The 18,925-nt window shown below is 52.0% G+C and overlaps 1 protein-coding gene across 3 annotated transcripts in view; it reads left to right on the top strand.

The window, feature by feature from the left end:
* LOC119105439 (synaptogenesis protein syg-2) overlaps positions 1-15,593 on the top strand; it is a 51,829-nt gene extending 36,236 nt beyond the window's left edge. For 2 of the 3 annotated variants that reach the window (XM_037228906.1, XM_037228912.1), the window contains exons 3-20: positions 943-1,122; positions 4,643-4,804; positions 5,335-5,514; positions 5,926-6,216; positions 6,577-6,713; positions 7,043-7,208; positions 7,513-7,803; positions 8,155-8,338; positions 8,569-8,696; positions 8,970-9,233; positions 10,475-10,756; positions 11,202-11,380; positions 11,741-11,968; positions 12,290-12,479; positions 13,193-13,366; positions 13,635-13,756; positions 14,254-14,413; positions 14,701-15,593. In XM_037228906.1, coding sequence (XP_037084801.1) covers positions 943-1,122; positions 4,643-4,804; positions 5,335-5,514; positions 5,926-6,216; positions 6,577-6,713; positions 7,043-7,208; positions 7,513-7,803; positions 8,155-8,338; positions 8,569-8,696; positions 8,970-9,233; positions 10,475-10,756; positions 11,202-11,380; positions 11,741-11,968; positions 12,290-12,479; positions 13,193-13,366; positions 13,635-13,756; positions 14,254-14,413; positions 14,701-15,017 — 3,635 coding nt within the window. In that variant the 3' untranslated portion in view covers positions 15,018-15,593. Of the gene's footprint in view, positions 1-942; positions 1,123-4,642; positions 4,805-5,334; positions 5,515-5,925; positions 6,217-6,576; positions 6,714-7,042; positions 7,209-7,512; positions 7,804-8,154; positions 8,339-8,568; positions 8,697-8,969; positions 9,234-10,474; positions 10,757-11,201; positions 11,381-11,740; positions 11,969-12,289; positions 12,480-12,993; positions 13,154-13,192; positions 13,367-13,634; positions 13,757-14,253; positions 14,414-14,700 lie in introns of those variants that run through there. The other variant, XM_037228920.1, reaches the window with a different exon arrangement.
* Positions 15,594-18,925: the final 3,332 nt, after the last annotated feature.

The following is an 18,925-nucleotide window of genomic DNA, read 5'->3' as shown; positions in this document are numbered from 1 at the left end:
GAAAGAAGATCTTTAGCAACTCGGCCAGATGAGATGCAAAAGTTACTTTGTATTTAAAAAGCAGTCAGGTGACCTCCTGGAAGGAAAGACCATGGAAAAATGACGCATTTTAAAAGGCAGTCGCGCCACGTGGGGTGAAAGGTGACTTCACTTCCTACGAGGGGGAGATCGCTTCAAATCCAGAGAAGGGCGGTCCTATCCCGAGGGCTGGAACCGCAACATCGCGTTACGCGGAACCGGCAGTCCGTGATCCAGACCAGCGCTGAGTGTGATGGACATGTTTCAAGTCAATCTGCGGGGAATCCGATGGCATTTGGCTTCAGCATCGTTCTCTCCTTCTTCACAGCTTTTCCAACTATGTAGCACTGGGTTGATATTATGGAGTGGAGCGCGTGATGTCCAAAGCCACGCGATACAGCTTAGCGCGTTGATGCACAGGTTGCTGCGCGTGCATAAACGCCACATACCCTGAGGTGTTTTCGCTTCCGCCATACGCCTAAAGTCATCGTATGCGCATACTAATAAGCAGGTGCATGGCCAGGGTTACGGCCACCAGCGCGTGACATGGGATATGCGGTGATATGGGATGCGGTAGTGGATAGTGAGCACACCATGGATAGTGGAAAGTCACATCGCGTCGCATCGCATCGCATCGCATCACGCACATCACATCATCACACACACACTCAGTTGCCGAGGCCACACAGCGTCGCCTGCCTCTCACCCTGGCAGGAAGGGCGCGCACCGCGGAGAATCGAACCCCGTACCTCTCGCTTTCCAGACGTACGGCTTAACCACTACACTTGCGGTGCACTGCACAGAAGCGTTCCGGCACCAGTCGTAGTGCAAATACCAATTGAACTGTCATCCCGTGTGTCAGCTCCTCACTGTCAAGCGAGACGTCGCGTAATTCACCCGCTGAGTCAAACTTCCCTCTTCCAGGTTATTCGCGCTCCCTTCCTGGGTACTCAAGATACCGCATGCTGGGCGACCCGGGGTCAGGAGTGCATGACCTCGAGGTCACCAACGTGAGCCTGGACGATGACGGCCGGTTCCAGTGCCAGGTCTCACCGAACAGGGGGCAGGCGGCCATCAGGGCTGACGCTCTGCTCACCGTACTCGGTAAGTGCTCTGTGAGCCGGCGCGCATGCGGTGGTCGCTCTTGCAAGTTACAGGAAGTTGGGCTGCCGAAAAGTTTCAAGTATGTTTTTCGCAGAAAACGCTAATTAAAAACAGCTATTCGTTTGCAGGAAATGACGGAAAACTGACAATAAACACGTTCATTATTGCTTTTGGCACAAAGCTTTTGTCGAAAGCACTGAATAAAAGTATCGACACCGTTCAATCACTACTCAGAGCCCATGTTAAGACCGTAATTGGCAAAAGTATTGCCGCACTAGCGGCGAAATCCTGTTTCTAGTGCTGTAACGATAGCATTCAGGACAGTATATTGCAAATTTTCCCTAATGAACTGAACTCAAAACAAAATTTGTGATGGCCCCATTCTTTTTAATATGTTATTTTTTACTCTACGTGGGCATTTTGTTGGGATGTTGATTGCCCTATGTGATCATTCACATTTGTAACGGGCGAAGGCGCTTTATCGCGCTGCTTCAGCAGGCATTGATGTTTTCATTACTGAAAATACTTTCAGAGCCTAAGGAGTGCGAAAAAAATGAAATGCTGAATATGATGGTCATGTTAGTGTAAGAGGGGCTCCTCTATCACTAGCCCACTCATACTGTTTCAATGATATCATCTGGAACGTATTCGGCCGTCTCTCAACACATTCAGTAAATCCTGAGAACTCCAAATTTACAGCATGGGATAGCCGTCACGTACACCAGTGAAATGCATGCATGCCAGCCCGCCATATAAATAGGTACGTAATCGATCTTCGAGCGCAGAAGGAATCCCCGGAATAACTTGCTCTGAGATATCCAGCGTCGTGAATCTTCCACGAAGCCATCAGCCCTTGCTTAAACCTAACCAGAGCATTTGTTGGCATGAATTTGAGTCCGGCAATCACCGTACGCGGGCGACATCTCCATCCTTACGGGGCCGGCCATCCGTTCTCCGGTCAATGTGGAGGCCGGCAATTTGGCTCGGGGATGACTATTCCGCACCACTCGATCTGAATAGCACCCGTGGCTCGGTCGGGCCGGTCGGCGACCCCGGACTGACAGCTGATTGACCAGACTGCCGGATGAGACCAAGTGGACGCTCAGGCTCACACGCTCCAAGACTTGGACGCGGGCTGTGGGGCAGTCGATTTGTTTGCGGTAATGTTCGAATCCTTGCTGGTTCCGCTTTTTCAGGCGCCTTGGTTGGCGTTCCATGCGCACGGGGCAGTATGCTTCTGCTCTCTCGATATCTTTATGACTTGGATTCCCCATGACGGAGCTGTTTTCTGGACGGATTGGACTGTGTTCTTGAACAGAACTGAAACCTATGCGCTTAAGCTCCCCGATCAGCCGGCTTTTGGCAAAATATGCGGAACACTTTATCTCAGGTCTCCAGCAGGCTTCGTCACCTGGGATTACTTGTTCTCAGGCCACTAAGATACCGAACATTTCGGGCCGCTGACATACTGGACGTCTCAGGCCACTGACATACCGGATGTGGATGAATCCATTTTCCAGACCCTTGAGACTCCAGTTTCGACCGCGCCACGGCTCGGGCAGGCGTACATGTCCTCTGGGTCCGTCTGACCCGTCCTCTGCGTCCTTCTGACCCATCTCTGGGTTCGTCTGCCCCGTCCTCCGGGTTCGTCTGACCCGTTCACCAGGTCCGTCTGACCCGTCCTCTGGGTCCGCTTGACCCGTCCTCCGGGTTCGTCTGACCCGTCCTCCTGGTCCGTCTGACCCGTCCTCTGGGTCCGTCTGACCCGTCCCCTGGGTCCGTCTGACCCGTCCTCCTGGTCCGTCTGACCCGTCCTCCTGGTCCGTCTGACCCGTCCCCTGGGTCCGTCTGACCCGTCCTCCTGGTCCGTCTGACCCGTCCTCCTGGTCCGTCTGACCCGTCCTCCTGGTCCGTCTGACCCGTCCTCCTGGTCCGTCTGACCCGTCCTCTGGGCCCGTCTCGCACGTTCTCTGTGGCCGGCCAGTCCGCATTCTTCGCCTAATGTAGACCAGAAGACGTGCCGACTAATGCTTTTATACGGACCCCAATCGCCCGGGTGTAATTGGAAGGCGTATCGTAACGGTAGGGACATCATTAATATCGCCTCTAATTTCTCAGCCCGACGTAGTACGTTCTGGCCCCTGCGGTCCTGCCGTAACCAGCAGAGGGCGATACAGCAGCGAGAGAACGGTGTTTGGCGCTGTTGGATGACCCAGTGAGATCGGGGGCGGTAAAACCGGTCCGTGCCAACGCTGGCTGGGCGCCTCGCTAACTCTTCCACTCAGGGGAGTAGAGGTCGAGCAGATTAGGGGCATTGCGTGACAGCGGTGTCAGTCGTGACACACGCAAAGTGGTTAGCCGATTTTTGATCGTATTTTACCTAATATATGTCTGGACATTGGGCGGTTGTAGTGCCTCGTGATTCACTTTGCTGCGGGGCAGCTGTACATTGTATGCAACTTTCAGGGATTACGTTGAGTAGGCAATGATGCCGTTATGCGCGGATTTAATTTGAAAGAAAGCGTTTCATGGCGGGCCGAATATTGATATCTGGCCATTAAGTATATGAAACTGGGAATAAAACTGCCACAACTGTATTGGTCTGCTCAGATCCTGACGCATGGCACTCAATTTTACATTAACGGCCTTTGCGGGCGGCACTATGGACGCACTCATCAGGAAAACAAGAAACCATCCACTAGCTAAAACGCCACTCGCGGCACGTGGTTTGGGACACCTGCGATGCGTAATGCCCGTAACAAACACGTCCCAGAGCTGCAGCGGGTCTGGGTCAGATCAGCAGCTGGGGCACGCGGGGTACATTCAGGCTGGGTCCTGTTGGGTTTCCGCTCCAGGCCACCAAGACTGAAGCTCCCCTCATCTTCCGCGAGCGTCGGCCGGGTCTCGCGGGGCCTTTCCAGCTAAGGAGCCAACGCAACATCATTTTTCTATCTCCAGCCCGGAAAACAGTCATATTCTCAATGGTTGGCCGGAACGAAAATCGTTCGTGGAGGGTCTGGCAGCAGTCTGATCTTTTTCGAGTGAACTCGCAGCTGTAATCTGAGCCAGGCTCGCGCTGTTTTTTTTCTTTCAAACCTTTCAAAACCAAGCTATTTGTTGCCTGAAGGTCGATAAACGCATGGTGAAAACGTGTAAAGAGAATATGGTGATGCAAACGTATAGCAACCACCAAGTCCAATCAGGGGAGTTGCCAAAGGGAGTGGATGCAGAGTTTCTTGCCCGCGTGAAGCTTTGTGTTGTTTTATTGGCGCCAACGAAGATCGCATTATTTTCAGTGTCCTGCCACCGAAATAAACGGTCAAGCCTCCACCTCGTCCTTTCACTGAGCAGCAGTTTGTCCCACTCCCAAGCATTGCCTGGCGCCTCCTGGTGCGAAGTCTTGGCGATGCCTTTGTCAACGGTCACACCTGAGCTTCACAGCTAATCTTGACCTATAGTTGACGTAAAATATTAGTCACCTATGCTCCAGCGTGTAACCAGCAATACCGCCCCATTTCAGTGAAGCCGAAGTCTGTTCGAGCCAGTTCCACTGCACGCTCCCCCAGGGCAGGGCTGTATGAGGTCAGGGAGGGCAGTCAGCTGACGCTGAAATGTGACGTCACTGGAGCACGGCCAGCTGCCAGCATTCGGTGGCAAAGGAATGGTGTCGACATAGAACTAGGTAAGAACAGCAGCACTGCGCCGCACGAAAGGGACAGGGAAAGGCGGTGGGGCGGGGACAAATGTCTCGCTCCAGTTTTACGCTGTTCAACATGGCGGCTCCTTGGTTGCAGTAAAAAACCGCCTCAAAACCGTGACTGTCCACTGTTAATTACCAGGTAACCTTTCGCTCATGTCGAAACCCTTGACTGCAACTTGTGAGCAATTGCAAATGAACGTCCCGGTGCAGGCGTTACTGCCGAGATTGCATAATGCTAATAGAAGAACCACTTTCCACGTGAGAGCAGGTGGGCGCACTCCGACTTAGATCAATGTACTTCACCGGCACGCTCAAGTACATCGAGCAAAGCCGTCGTACGCACAACGTTACCTGCTATTCAGAAGATCATTTGCCGATCGTGCGAACGAATGAATTAAGTATCGATTGCCTAGCACACGAATTGGCTGGAACATCAGATTAGATCTAAATCCAATGACGAGGTTCTAGCACAACCATACTCAGTGGCCAATACAGTTGTCCAACGCTCACAGGACAAGAGGACTCGTTCTCCGGCTGGGGCAGTCCCCGCCGTAACGACACGACCTCGGTGGTGACACTGCAGCCCACTGCTGCCGATGATGGTGCCGGCTACTCGTGTGTGGCCAAACACCCGGCCATCCGACCGGCCGAGCAGCGCCAGCTCAACTCGACCGTGCGACTTTCCGTCCTCTGTGAGTGTGCGGGAGCGGTTGCGAATTCAAACACCGGTGCAGAGCGGCGTGTACTTAACAGCGCTAATGAACATCTCTGAAATGGACTGAACCGGGCTTTAGTCGTCTGCAAGTGAAGCTGCCTTAGGAGACTTGCACAGCTGTGTAATTCTCGGGAGGTCTATCTACATATCGAGCTCAGTGTAGCAAAAGCAAGCCAGCACTGCCCCGATGATCCTTCAGTTTTTGTTGTTTTTTTTTTTGGCTTAACGGGCTCGTGAGAATCTGTCGTCATGAACCGTTTCATTTTTTGCCATCTCATCTTGATCGGCGACGTGTGTCTGGTGTCTGATACACGCTGATGCAGACATGGCGTCCAGTTTCCTTCGGACCCCTACTTTACAAAGCCCCCGCCGCACCGTTCCCCTGCAGACCCCCCGGGAGCTCCAACAATCGAAGGTCACTCAGAGGGCGAGTGGGTCAGGATCGGCGAGCAGAAGACGCTGACGTGTGTCTCGCGCGGCGGCAACCCCCCGGCCGAGATCGTCTGGTACAAGGACGACCAGCCAGTCACCTTCAAGTATCGCACGCTCGGCGGCCGCGCCATGGCGCAGCTGTCCTTCACCGTCGAGGCGGCTGATCTGGACGTCATCTACCGTTGCCAAGCCAGCTCCAGCATGCACCCGGCGCCCATGGTGGCGCTGGCCCAGATGAACGTGCAATGTGAGCCTCTCCATCACCGGACCTGCAGCTTGAGACGTTGCTAGTAGATATAAAAAACTGTGGGGTAGATCTGCGGTTCATTGCGGATGTGGAGCTGGAAAGGGCGGAGGGGAATGTACTCTCAATCAACGCGGCCTGATTCAAATCATGGTTTGTTGTATGCTGATATGGTCAAAGTTCTCCACATATTTGCCACCATGGCCATCATCTAACTATGGTCAACATCACACTTTTTATTGATGTATTAGATGGGCGGCTTCTTTTAAACATGCGATCAAGACAGCAGTTCGATTATTGTCGTGTCGGCAATGACTGACAACGCAATGCTGTTCTGACCAAATGATCCTGATGTCTTTTCAGTCGGTCCGGAGAGGGTGACAGTGTCCGGCACGAGCGAGGCGAAAGGCGGAGATATGGTGCACATGACCTGTGTGACCTCTGGCAGTAACCCTCCGGCAAACATTACCTGGGTCATCAACGGCAGGACAATGATGAATGTGAGCGACTATATCCACGTAGAAACATGATCTGTAGCAGTAGGCCTCCATAAAACATTACCTGGGTCATCAACGGCAGGAAAATGATGACTGTGAGCGACGATATTCCACAGGGACGATAGTCCACAGGGAAACATCATGCTGATGCTATAGACTTTGGCAGCTTAAACTATTGGCTGGAATTGTTTTTCATTCAGCAACAAAACCATGCGTTATTCATAGCACTTGTCATTTTATGAAGTAAACCTGTAATCAGGTTCCTCCTATTTAATACCAAGCGTTGATCCAGTTCAAGAAACAGCGTCATCACGGGCTTCGGCCTGTTTCAGACCAGCCAGTCGAGGCAACCCCATCCGAGCGGCGGCTGGGTGGCCACCTCAAACATCTCCACCACCGTCCCTCCCGGCATGGAGAAGAACATGGACATCTTGTGCTACGCTCTCAATCCCAAGCTGGGCACGACGAAAGTTGGATCCACGGAAGTCACCGTCCTGCGTAAGTGCTGCACTGTCGCGTCTTCCGTACCCCTCACTGCTGCTCTTTGCCTGTTTCACGCTTTATTTCGCAAAAAAAACAAAACATTTCGGTGTCTGTCTGGAGCGGTCTGAGCTCACCTTTGACAAAGTTTATGACAGCAGTGATGAATACATTGCTTGACATAATGTGATAGTGGCTCATTTATGTCTAGAATAGCTCATCACATGAGAGGAATATCAGAAGCATAGCTTCCTCTGATGCATAGGTAAGCTGAGGTAACTGTGAAATTTCAACATCACCCGTCAACCCTCTCCTTTTCCAGACCCTCCGAAGCCGCCGAGCATCCTCGGCTACGAGCCGGGCACGTACCTGCGGGCTGGGGAGCGGGTGTCGCTCTCATGCGTCTCCCAGGGCGGCAACCCGCCGGCCACCCTGACCTGGTACAGCGGCGACGTCGAGCGGCCGTCGCCGACCACCGTCGAGGACAACGTGGCCCGGAGCGTCATCACGTTTGAGGTGGACCACAAGGACAACGGCAGGGTGTACAAGTGCGACAGCCAAAACTCGGCGGGCAGCGGCGTACAGTCTGCCGGCATCACCCTGAACGTGTATTGTGAGTGCCCCCATCACTGTTCTTAGTTTTCCCGGCCTTACTTTCATCCGTTCTGATTTTAAAACAACCGAGCACACCTTAAAATGCATACCGCAAGCACGCGCCAGTTCTGATCTGTGAAGACTCAGACATTGTGCGGTGGATAATAAGAAAAACAAACCAATGTATATTTGCCTTCGAGATGCGCCGTAAGCTTCCTCTTGGGCAGGAAACAGTGAGGCGTCGTGCGCTCCGAATTGCCGGTTAGTTTTCTTGACTACCATCAACATAACAGCTGTGTCAAAGTTAACAGTTCAGCTATCTTCCTAATTTCACTACGGTGGCTATCAAGGTTGACGTATCTCCCACCAGTTCCAACGAGCAGCCTGAAGCTGGAGGTTCGTCCGGAGCGTCTGAGGGCGGGCAGTCAGGCGATCCTGACCTGTGAGTCCCGACCCTCCTACCCGGCCGCTGATCTCACCTGGTGGCGGGACAACGCCCAGGTCACCGATGGAGTCACGGCGCTAGAAACGTTCCCGGCCGGAAGCCATGGCGGGTACGTCTTCACCATCGTTTTCGACGGTTGTGTGATTGGCACGACCACAAGCGCCAAGTTTTCAAACGTTGCAAACTCCTGTTGCTTTAACCGCTCGGCGCATTTTATTGCGCACACGCTCAACGCTGTGTGCTGTTGCGCACACAACAATTTGTTGACTGGTGTTCCGGCTTAGACGACTTTCTCTCCTCCACTTTGTTCGAACGTCAGTTGTGTCGCTCCTTTGGCAGCTCGTCCAGCCGGGTGCAGTTGCGGAAGAACCTGACGTGGTCCGACGACGGCGCCGTCTACCAATGCCGAGCCGCCGTCACTGTACTCTCCGGCAGACTACAAGAGGAGATCACGCTTGAAGTGACATGTGAGCCCGTTTGCCGCGTTGACTTCTGAACATCACTGCGATGTTCACGGCCGGAATTACGGTGATAGGACGGCAAGCGATGTGTCACAGAACGCTACAGTTTTAAAAAGGATGGAATAATAAATGGTTTGTCGACACCATGAACCATGCCGTTAGGTGGCCTCAAAAGTGATGTGCTGATGTGAGTTGCGTCTGAAATAAATTATTGGGTAATGCTGAAAATCCGCTATGGCACCTTAATGTGGGAATGTATCAACTTCGTTTGCCTTGCAGACGCACCAACGTTTTTCAAGAGCCTGTATACCGAAGACATACGGGTGGGCGAATCCCGTCTGATCAACCTCACAGCTAGAGCCAATCCTGGCGACACCACGTACCGCTGGTACCGTGTGTCGCCAATAGATGCCGCTAGGATCATGCCTGAAGGGCCACTGCTCAACATATCGAAGGTGGTGAAGAAGGATGCCGGGTGGTATTACCTCGAAGCCGCCAACGCAGAGGGAAACACCAGTGTCCGCGTCAACATCAACGTACAATGTGAGTATTACGTAATAAACTCGCTGCCTTGTGGTTGGTGGTCCAGTGAGTTGACAGATGACCTTTGGTAACCAGATAATTACACCTCCCCAATATGGCCGACACCCTTTTCTATGTCAAAGATTCGGCAGCACACGTCTTCAACTAACCTTTAGCAGAGACCCTTTAACGCCTGACGTGGCTGACGTGGCTGACGTTATGCCCAGCGGCCAACATGGCTGTCCGTGATTGAACTCGACCCTCCCACACGGAAGCCGAATGTTCTCTCCATTGAGCCATGCCGTTACCAATGCATGCTTAACCAAACGTGGTCGGATCACATATGCTGATTCCGAACGTCTCCGAACGAAACTTGAATGCAAAAATAAGTTTATATATATATATATATATATATATATATATATATATATACCGCATATCCCTTTAGATACCTTCGGAATGGGGCAGCTGTGGTGCTGAACTGAGCCATCCTTGTCATCATCTGACCCCGCACCCCCAATGAATGTGGAAGATAAAGAAATCCTGCTCCAATAAAATGCAGAACATTTTCCTTAAAGACTGGTGCAATAGATACCTAACGACATCAGTATTACTGTCTGTTCATGTGTACCGCATTGTATCTGTAGGGAATGGGGAACTTGTTTGTGTTTGTTTTCATTTGTATTACTTTGTGTCATTCTAACTGTTTTCTGTGATGCCCCAGTCTACGAATATTGACAGATTTTTATCCAGATAACACCTGCGTGGGTAAACTGAGATGGTTTGTGCGCACTACAGATGAGATGGTTTGTGCAGCGTTCTCACAACGCTGCAGGTTTGCGTGTGGTGGAAATAATAATTCATTCTTCCGTAAAGAAAGCTTTTATCGAATAAACTCTTTAAAAAGAACAACCGTCCTTGGCATAAGAAGCACATGTTAGTGACCGAATTCTTGAGCGAAATCAGGTCTTAGAGGTAGTTTAGGCCAACACTATGGGCTGCAAACCAACCGATTTTACAAAGTGGCACACACACACACACACACACACGCGTGCGTGCGTTCACACGCACACATAGGCAAGCAGGCTTGCGCGCACACGCGCCCGCACGCACACACGCTCGCACGTGCATACGAGCAAACGCACACACACACGCACAGACACACGCACACACACATATATTTATGCATGCATGCATGGTGTTGGTAGTTACAGATAGTCTCTTGCATCTGTACCCTCCAACACAGGGTATCCTGATTGCAGACGCTCCGGAGATTTTGTCCGTCTCGGAGGTATCACTGGTCTCTCCGGGAGACGACGGCGTCCTGGAGTGTGCGGCAGACGCGAACCCCAGCACGGCCGACATGATCACCTGGCACCGGGCCGGCTTCAACTTGAGCTCCAACAGGTCCAAGATGTTCTACAGCAACGGCACCTCGTACCTCACGCTCTACAACGTCACCAAGGAGGATATTGGCGAGTTCCAGTGTCGGGCCAACAACGCCATCGGAGAGGCCTCCACCATAGCAAGGCTGCTTGTCAAGCGTAAGTTTGGCAGTTAAATTATCTGCCGGCGTTTTTGTTCCGCATGGAGAGGGGATCGTCGTTAGCTGTTGTTTTGGAATGTACAATACGTATATTTTTCACATTTGTACGAAAATCAAATTTTGCATGCATGCTCATAAACATACAATGTACCTAGCATATGCATATGCATCACATTATAGCGAGACATAAACGTTACACTACCCCTACGTTATACGTTATATGGAGTGTACCACGGGTATACAAACATTGTGAATACACATTAAAAGTTATCAGCTTCTCCATGCAAAAAACCGCATGTTTTCACGAGAAATGCGGGCAACTACATTGCACGTAAGTGTGCTCTCCCTACGCTAAATATGCCTTTCAAACGACGAGGGCCTCGCACACATGTGACCCGCTGAGATGAACTTTGGTTGCTGACGAGTCGCTGATGGCGTTGCAGACGCGCCAGAGATGGACACGAGTCCCCAGTTCCGGGCAGCGGCTGCCGCGCCGGGTGGCACCGCCCACTTGACGTGCCGTGCCCGAGGCGCCCCGAACGTCACGTTCGAGTGGCGCAGGGACGACTCTGCCGTCACGCCCTCCGCCAACAGCGACAAGTACCGGATGCGATACTCCCAGGTGAGGGGTGGGGCTTCGTGCCTGTGTGCTGTCTTGGTGGGATGCGACCATGGCGGAACGAGGGCAGTGGGCGTTTCATCAGAGTAAGACGGGCGTACTGCAGACGACTCCTGACATTCATGCTGCGCTTAGTTATTGTGAGGGGTTTGACGTAAATGGTGGTGCGTAGAATACGACGTCCGGACACTCCACGCTCATTTAGCGAATTATGCGCTCTGGCTGCGGTTTTATACAGGGTCGTTATTACGAAAACGGCGTGGTAACACGCGCACACACACTTGGCAACACAGTCCATTGCTCAAGACACAACACGGTTGAGCTCCGTAAAAACGTGTTTTTGACCTCGTATGCTCTTCTTAGGTTGATCTGGTGACCTGGCAGTCGGTGCTCGAGATCAAGGACGTGCAGGCCTCGGACTACGCCACGTACGGGTGTGTGGCTCACAATGAGCTCAGCTCCAGACGTCAGGAGCTGGTGCTGGGCCGTCCCAGCTCCCCTGACCCGCCGACGGGGCTGAAGGTGGTCAACGTGTCCCACGACACGGCCACACTCTCCTGGTCTGCAGGATTCGATGGAGGAATGCCGCAGGTGAGAGACGATTGTTATCTGGTCTAAAGATACCCACTAACCCCATGAGCAAGAACCTAGATTGACTGCATATTCTTGCCCCTTAGAGTGCGCGTTGAACTTAGGTTCAGGTGTATGGTGATGGGAAGCAACACTACCTTTTATGTCCTTGAATATCAAGATTCAAAGGCATGCAGCATATGTAGGTTAACCTATGAAGGCAACATCAGTTGAGCTTGACAACGTCATAACACTTAACAAAGAGTTCCCAACGATTATTATCCCGGAAATCGCACACAGACGCAAATGCGTGCACTTATGAACCCGCGACGTCGCCCGCAGATGTATACCGTGCGCTACAAAACATCGAGTGGTGGTGAATTCCTCTACGACGACGTCCAGCCAGAGAACACCACGCTTTTCACCGTGAGGGATCTCCTACCCAGCACTGATTATAGCTTTGCCGTCATGGCATACAACGAACTCGGACAGAGTGGCTACTCAAACACGGCCGCTACCACGAAAACGACTGGTGAGAAAAGGCTCCAAAAGTTGTCTACATTGACCATGTTTGAAAGCGTCGTCAATCGCTGTTAAGTTCACAGGTTTATGACTACCTGACGATTCGTTGCTGGCTTAGGCTAAACTGAAATGCGCTTTGGACCGCGAGCAACGGCAAGCTTTTTTCTGCACGTAAATAATCGTTGCGCCGCCTCATGAACAAAGCTGCACCTGTCTCCTCAGCTTCTTCCACACTTCCCAGCGCTTCTTTTTTACTCAGCTTTTTTGCGTATCAGTATATTTTCGGTTTGCTTTCTCGTTTTCGCGTTTCACTCTCCTTTACCGTGGCGTTCTACTCGCTACCGCTCTGCCCGCTCTAACCGTTTTCTCGGTTTCTTTCCTTTGTGCAAGCAATTGCATTTCATTTGGCTTCTGTTCTATGCGAGGCTTAATGCCTCATGGGGTGGTGGCACTGTTGCGAGCTGTCTCCTTGTGATATTTCCTGGTGGAGGTGTCTTAACACGCACGCCCCATAACTCGCCCAGGCACTCCCCCGGTCGGCTTACGTCACTGACCGGGACGACCTCACTAAGACGACCTTCCCCCGGCTCACCATCATCATTGCCACTGTGGTCGGAGCCTTCCTGCTGCTGTTCAACATTGTTTTCATCGGCTGCTACTGCAAACGTCGCCAAAAGAGTCATAAAACCGGTGAGTGGTGTCATGACCTCTGTAATATCTCAGGTGACCCTGACACCGCCGAGCTGGTGGTCCTCGAGGAGGGTCGGCTGCCCTGGATCGTCATCATCGTGGTCTCTTCTGTGGGAGGGCTCCTGCTTCTTCTGAACGTCGTGCTTGTCGTGTTCTTCATACGACGACGAATGCAGAGAGCAAAGCAGAAAGTCGTGGAGTCAGCTTGTGAGTTTAAGTTCTTTAGCAGCTATGTTCTGCGTTACTCTCTTTTCGACGAACATAACACAAACATGAAGGGTGATGAAACCCGACGTCTGCTTTCATTCTCAGTTTCCACATTCCGATAAGTTTCAACGAGTTTAGAAACAACCTGTTTTTTTCTTTGCATTTGTGTGCTGAGTAGAATATCCCAGAGCACAGCCTAATGCACCCAAAGCTGGTAGCGAATCGCTCGTGCTCTCCGCGCTTTTGACCCAGCTGTTGTTGCTTCCAGCGGCCAGCGAGGCGAGCACCAAGTCCGAGACACTTCACATGTACGGCAACGAGACCGTCAGCTCCGTGTCGGTGAAGAGCGGCGAGAGCTACACCCGCGAGGACAGCGTGGAGGACTATGACGTAAGCCACGATGAGGACTCCTCCCGTGCTTGCCTTAATGCTCAATGCATTCTGAGGTGGCACACAGTGAAGATCAGGGGCCCCGTTGATAGTCGACGTTTCGTTGACTGCCCTCTGATGGTCGACGTTTCGACACGAAATCCAAACATGATGCATGCGTAGGCGCCGTTTCACTTTCAATACTCATAATGTGATGGCTTCTCTCAGATATTCATCAAAGGAGCTTCTCTCAGTGATAACGGCAACTTTATCGCTGGCCCGGTCATGCTGCAGTGCACTCTCACCCATGGCATCCTCAACTCATAGCATGTGAAGCTGTTACTTGGAACTCGCGCGACGACCGCCCAGAAAGAAAACAAACACGTATTTCGAGCGCGACACCCAACGATCCAGTATTTCTTGCTACGTCCCTCACCCGCACCGAACCGGCCCTTGCGTGGGCACCTGCGGCGGATCTTAGGATCGGCTTAGGATCACCAGCGCGCGTTCGTCCGTAGGATGACGGCAGCAAGCGGCGGTACGACGCGTACCTGCGGGACGCGCCGATCGAGCCACCAGCCGAGTACACCAACCACGTGCGGCCGGCATCGCGCGCCGACTTCGACCCGGACCAGTACGCCGATGCGCTCCGGCGAAACTCGTACGCCTGCACCATAGGTCAGTGCTACAGGAGGGGTGATTCGTAACGCTGCTGCGGTTAAGGAGTGGCTTGGCTCGTGTTAGATTTCGGCGGGTTCGTATGCTATTTCTAGTGTACCCGCCACCGCCTACATGGATAAGGATGTTGCATGGCATGCTTATCAACCCCAAAGGGCGCTTCAGTGCTTACGTATCATTACTGTTAAGCGAAAGGCATTTTTGGGGCGTAAGGTGCTCACATGTTGACATAATCTGGAATCAATGAGATGGCCGTACTTTAACTTTAAGCATCGATCTTTCTCCAGGGTCTGGCGTGGAGCCGATGAGTAACCAGTTCAGCAACTACACGACCCAGCCGCCACGCGCTCCCCACTTCCGCTCGCCCCAGTTTAACACGCCCACGCCCGACCTGCTGCACTCGAGCGGCCCCAGCGGTGTGAAAGGCTCGGTGCCGCAGCTCAGTCTGCAGTCCACCTACTACCCAGAGACGCGCCACTACTCGACGCTGCCCCACCAGCGGCCGCCGTCGACCAAGCCGCTCTCCAGCTTCGGCCGGCTGGCCAGCCCGCCGCCGCCGTCCATACCGGAGGCGACGCTCGAGCACCGCGGTCACCTGGTGTAGCCGCCACATCACGTGATCTGCTCTCGGCTGTGATACACGGACGCGTGCGGGCGAACGGCCCCGACCGGTAGGCAGTGCCTCCGGACACCAGTGACGCCGTGGTGGACCAATGCACTCACTCGGGCCGCCCAGCGTCCCGTGCCCCCCCCCCCCCCTCCCCTCCGACCCCACGCGCGCGGAGACCGAGAACGACCGGTGGTTGTGCTGGGCTCCATTCGTGGGGTTTCCTAGCTGGACTCGTCGCCACCGCGCTCGGCGTGGTATGCTGCGGCGACCTCCGACGATGGTCGCCCGCCGCTGTTGATTCGTGTCAGTAGGCCGCGTGTTCGCTGTTAGCTGCCGCCGCTCGCCGTCAGCCGTCACCCGCCCGCTCAGCCACTCATCGTGTATGTAAACTCACCTCACTCATCAGCGCTCTAGTCAGCGGCGCGCACGCGGCGACGGGCCGCCTCCGCGGCAGGCGGCGGGTCTCCCCACCGCCGTCACACTTCCACCATAGCGTCTGTGTGCGCATGCGTCGTACTGCTTTGTAATCGCGATGTGTTTGTACGGAGAAAATACAAAATGCTGATTGTTGCCTGGTCCGCGCAAATTCGGTATGGTGCGCGGCAGCTGTCGGAGATTAGATGAAGCGATGCAGCCGCTTCATCTCATTCCTGTTCGCTGCGCTGCATTTCGCCGCGTCGCAGCTGTTGTGGGGAACGTTCACACGTCGTGCTGTGGAGGTATATTGGCACTCAAGTGTGGTCACGAGTTGTGCTTTCAATGCCACATAGTTGGTTGTGATGACGTTGTCGCAAACACCGTCATCACCATGAACTTGGTCTCAAGCCAGTTGCTCGTCAAGTGATTGCTTTCATCGATAACTGTGGTTTTAACTCTCAAACCGCAACCACGCATGGTCCTTCACTAACCAGGTGCAGCGATACCAACACCAATGGTGCTGATAGCAGGGGCGCAGCTAGAACTAGGGGAGGGACACCTATTGGCTCAATGAACACGTCCAGCATCGCCACTGTCATTTCTCGGCGAGCTTGAAGTACTGCAAATAAGCGCTGCAGTGGCAATTTTGCACAGCCAGTTGGACAGCACCTCCACGTCATACAAACGTTCCATGACAGGACCAAACAACGACCTATTGAAGATCATATGTGCCAACTAAAGAACTTGTGCGGTCTAGATCAATGTTTCACTAAAAAATATAACAACAGCTATGAAAAACTCATTTCAGCGTTTCTAATGTTGGCTTCAATATAATCAAACGTAGAACATTTCCTTCAAGGAGCAGAAGCCAGAAAAGTTACCGGATAGTGCCATTTTGCTTGTATCCGTCAAGGTTTGTCTCACATTTGAATATAAAGAAGCAAGCATGAGATAATGACGAAATAAGCTCACTCACATTTAATGGTATGGTTTTAAGTGGAAAAGACGGCTCCAGGCAAAAGACCCAGTTCCTTTATTTAGCAAAATGCTCCTCAATGCGCCATCGGTTAATTGCGTCATCGTGCATTACACTACATTTATTGAGAGTCAATTGACGACCGTTGTGTTTGGAAATCGTGCTTACAAACGCCAGATACGAACAACTCGACAATTATATTTGGCACGACCTCGATTGACGTATGACCAATGGAACGACAGGACTTGAATGATGTCATTATGGCGTCATGGATACCTGGACAACATTGAAATGGTATGCACGAGGCAGTCTGCACATTTTCGTGGGCGAGTAGCTAAAAAACTAACGGGGTTTATGTGTTACGAAGGCAGGGCTGTGAACTGCGCTGAACTATCTTCGTAATAGCTATTGCAGTTTAAATCCACACATGAATGCTGAACACTCCTTTAAGTCAACGAACTAAAGGAAGCCGGCGTGAAATAACCGCGTGGAATAAACTGCCGGCGCCAGCCATTTTACAGTGATTCAGCGGACTCTTTCCAAACCGATAGAGCTCAGAAGCTTGGTTAGAGGGTTTTTTGGCCTCTGCATAGACATTGAGGACCCCGCGGACGTTGACTGTAGGTCGGAGGGTGGTTCGGTGTTAACATGGCCAGCCCATATCTGTATGAGAACAGCTTTCTGTCGAAATGATAGCAAAAATATGAAATAACATTGATTTGAATATGTGCACTCACAAGTCTTAAAAGCAAAAACCGATGCCCGGCGTTGTAGTCTCCGTAGGCCGCAGGACGTCGGCCTCGCGGCCAGTGAGCGGACGATAATGATGACGCATCTGGTAGTAATACCCTGGAAACGCTTAGGATATCAATTTGAACGTTTAGGAGGTTGTCCAGCAGATATTTTATCCGGACAGTTCTTAAGAAGATTGAGGGGAATAGATTAGCATTTAAAGCACTGCGAACGGCTCATACAATCTGGTGGCGGGACTGGAGGAGTAAAAATAGAAACTCTATTTTTGGTGTTACTGTAACTGATAAAGCGCATGCTGTACATTTGAAGATATTAAAGCAGGCATCGGATATGGTAAAACAACCCCACATATAACTGTTGGTGTACTTTTTACGTAGAAGAGATTACTCTAGATAGCACAATTCTCTGTTTAGTAAATATGCCCCTCGATGCGTCACGGTTTGATTACGTCATCATTCGTTGCACAACAGTGATTAAGAGCCAGTTGACTGCCGTTATATCTGGAAATCGCATTCACGAACGCCATATATGAACGCCTCGCCAATTTCGTTCTCGGCTTTGATCGCCTCATGGCGTATAAAATGACAGCATTTGAAACACAATATTATGGCGTCATGAATACCAAGGTGACCTTGAAATACTGTCCCTGATATATATTTTCCCATTTTCGCGGGCATGTAGCTCAGAAACTACAGGGATGTAGGTCTTTAGAAGAACAAAACTGTGAACAACACCGGAAGGCTTGAAGACGGCTATTTCAGCTCAAAACACCATATAAATGTGGGACACTTCTTTCAATCTGTTCAGCGGACAACCTTAAGGTAATGCGGGTGAAAATATACGCCCTCACTTCATTAAAGGATGGTGTGACTTATCAGCTTTACAGGTCGTTTCAACAAAAGAATAGACGTCCATGGGCTGGTCTTTTCTCACTGTTCACCTCATTTCGGTCCACTCTATTCAACGCTCCTGAGAACCCTTAACTTTTTATGGGCAGGGGATCCTGCGAGTAGAACACTAGGGGCACATTTTCTTTTCCGGGCAAAGGCTGAAGGTCCGTTCCGTCCCAGCATGGGGTGCCTACCGGCTATCATTCTGGCGACACGGGAGCGGGTCTCCTGGCCAGTCCACGGGCCCTTAAATAGATGCATCATTGATTAGTCCTCTCCCTGACGCGGGAGGCAGTCTCACCCGGGGCGTTGGTCCCAGATTGGCGCAGAAACCCTGATTGACGCAGACAGATTCCTCATTGCTGCAGGTGGTCCAACCAGTGATAAAGAGACCCAAGTTCGGCCCAACAAGTCCTTAGATGGAATGCGGTGGAGACCCTTCCCATTCCATACGGGAGGCCTTGATTGGTACAGGACCTTTTCATTCTTTCAGTGTCTCACTGTGGACTCCCATCATAACCTCGTATGTTTCGGATTCAGACCAACGCAGAGGCCTTCTGGCAGTCGGGGTCCAGTCTCCTTCCCTGTACAGCAAGTGTTTCCGTGGTAAGCTCGGAATTCCTTACCGACACAGAACCCTCTTTGAGGCACTGCAGACACCTGACTGACACAGGACCCTGTATTGTTTCAGGGGCCCCTACCAATGCATATCGGGGGTCTGGCCTCGTCCCTGGTCGACTCGAGGCTCTTTCCAATACAGGACCCCTTGTTTGGCACTGTGGATCCCTGGCCGACACAGGGAGCACCTCATTGACCCAAGGGCCGCGACCAAAGTAAATCGCGTGCCCCACACTTTCCTCAGTTTG

Source organism: Pollicipes pollicipes, unplaced genomic scaffold, assembly GCF_011947565.3.
Source record: "Pollicipes pollicipes isolate AB1234 unplaced genomic scaffold, Ppol_2.1 Scaffold_2555;HRSCAF=2994_pilon_pilon_pilon, whole genome shotgun sequence".
NCBI classification, from domain to species: Eukaryota; Metazoa; Arthropoda; class Thecostraca; order Pollicipedomorpha; family Pollicipedidae; genus Pollicipes; species Pollicipes pollicipes.
The sequence above is the reverse complement of the archived record's forward strand: the minus strand, read 5'-3'. Positions and strand labels throughout refer to the sequence as shown.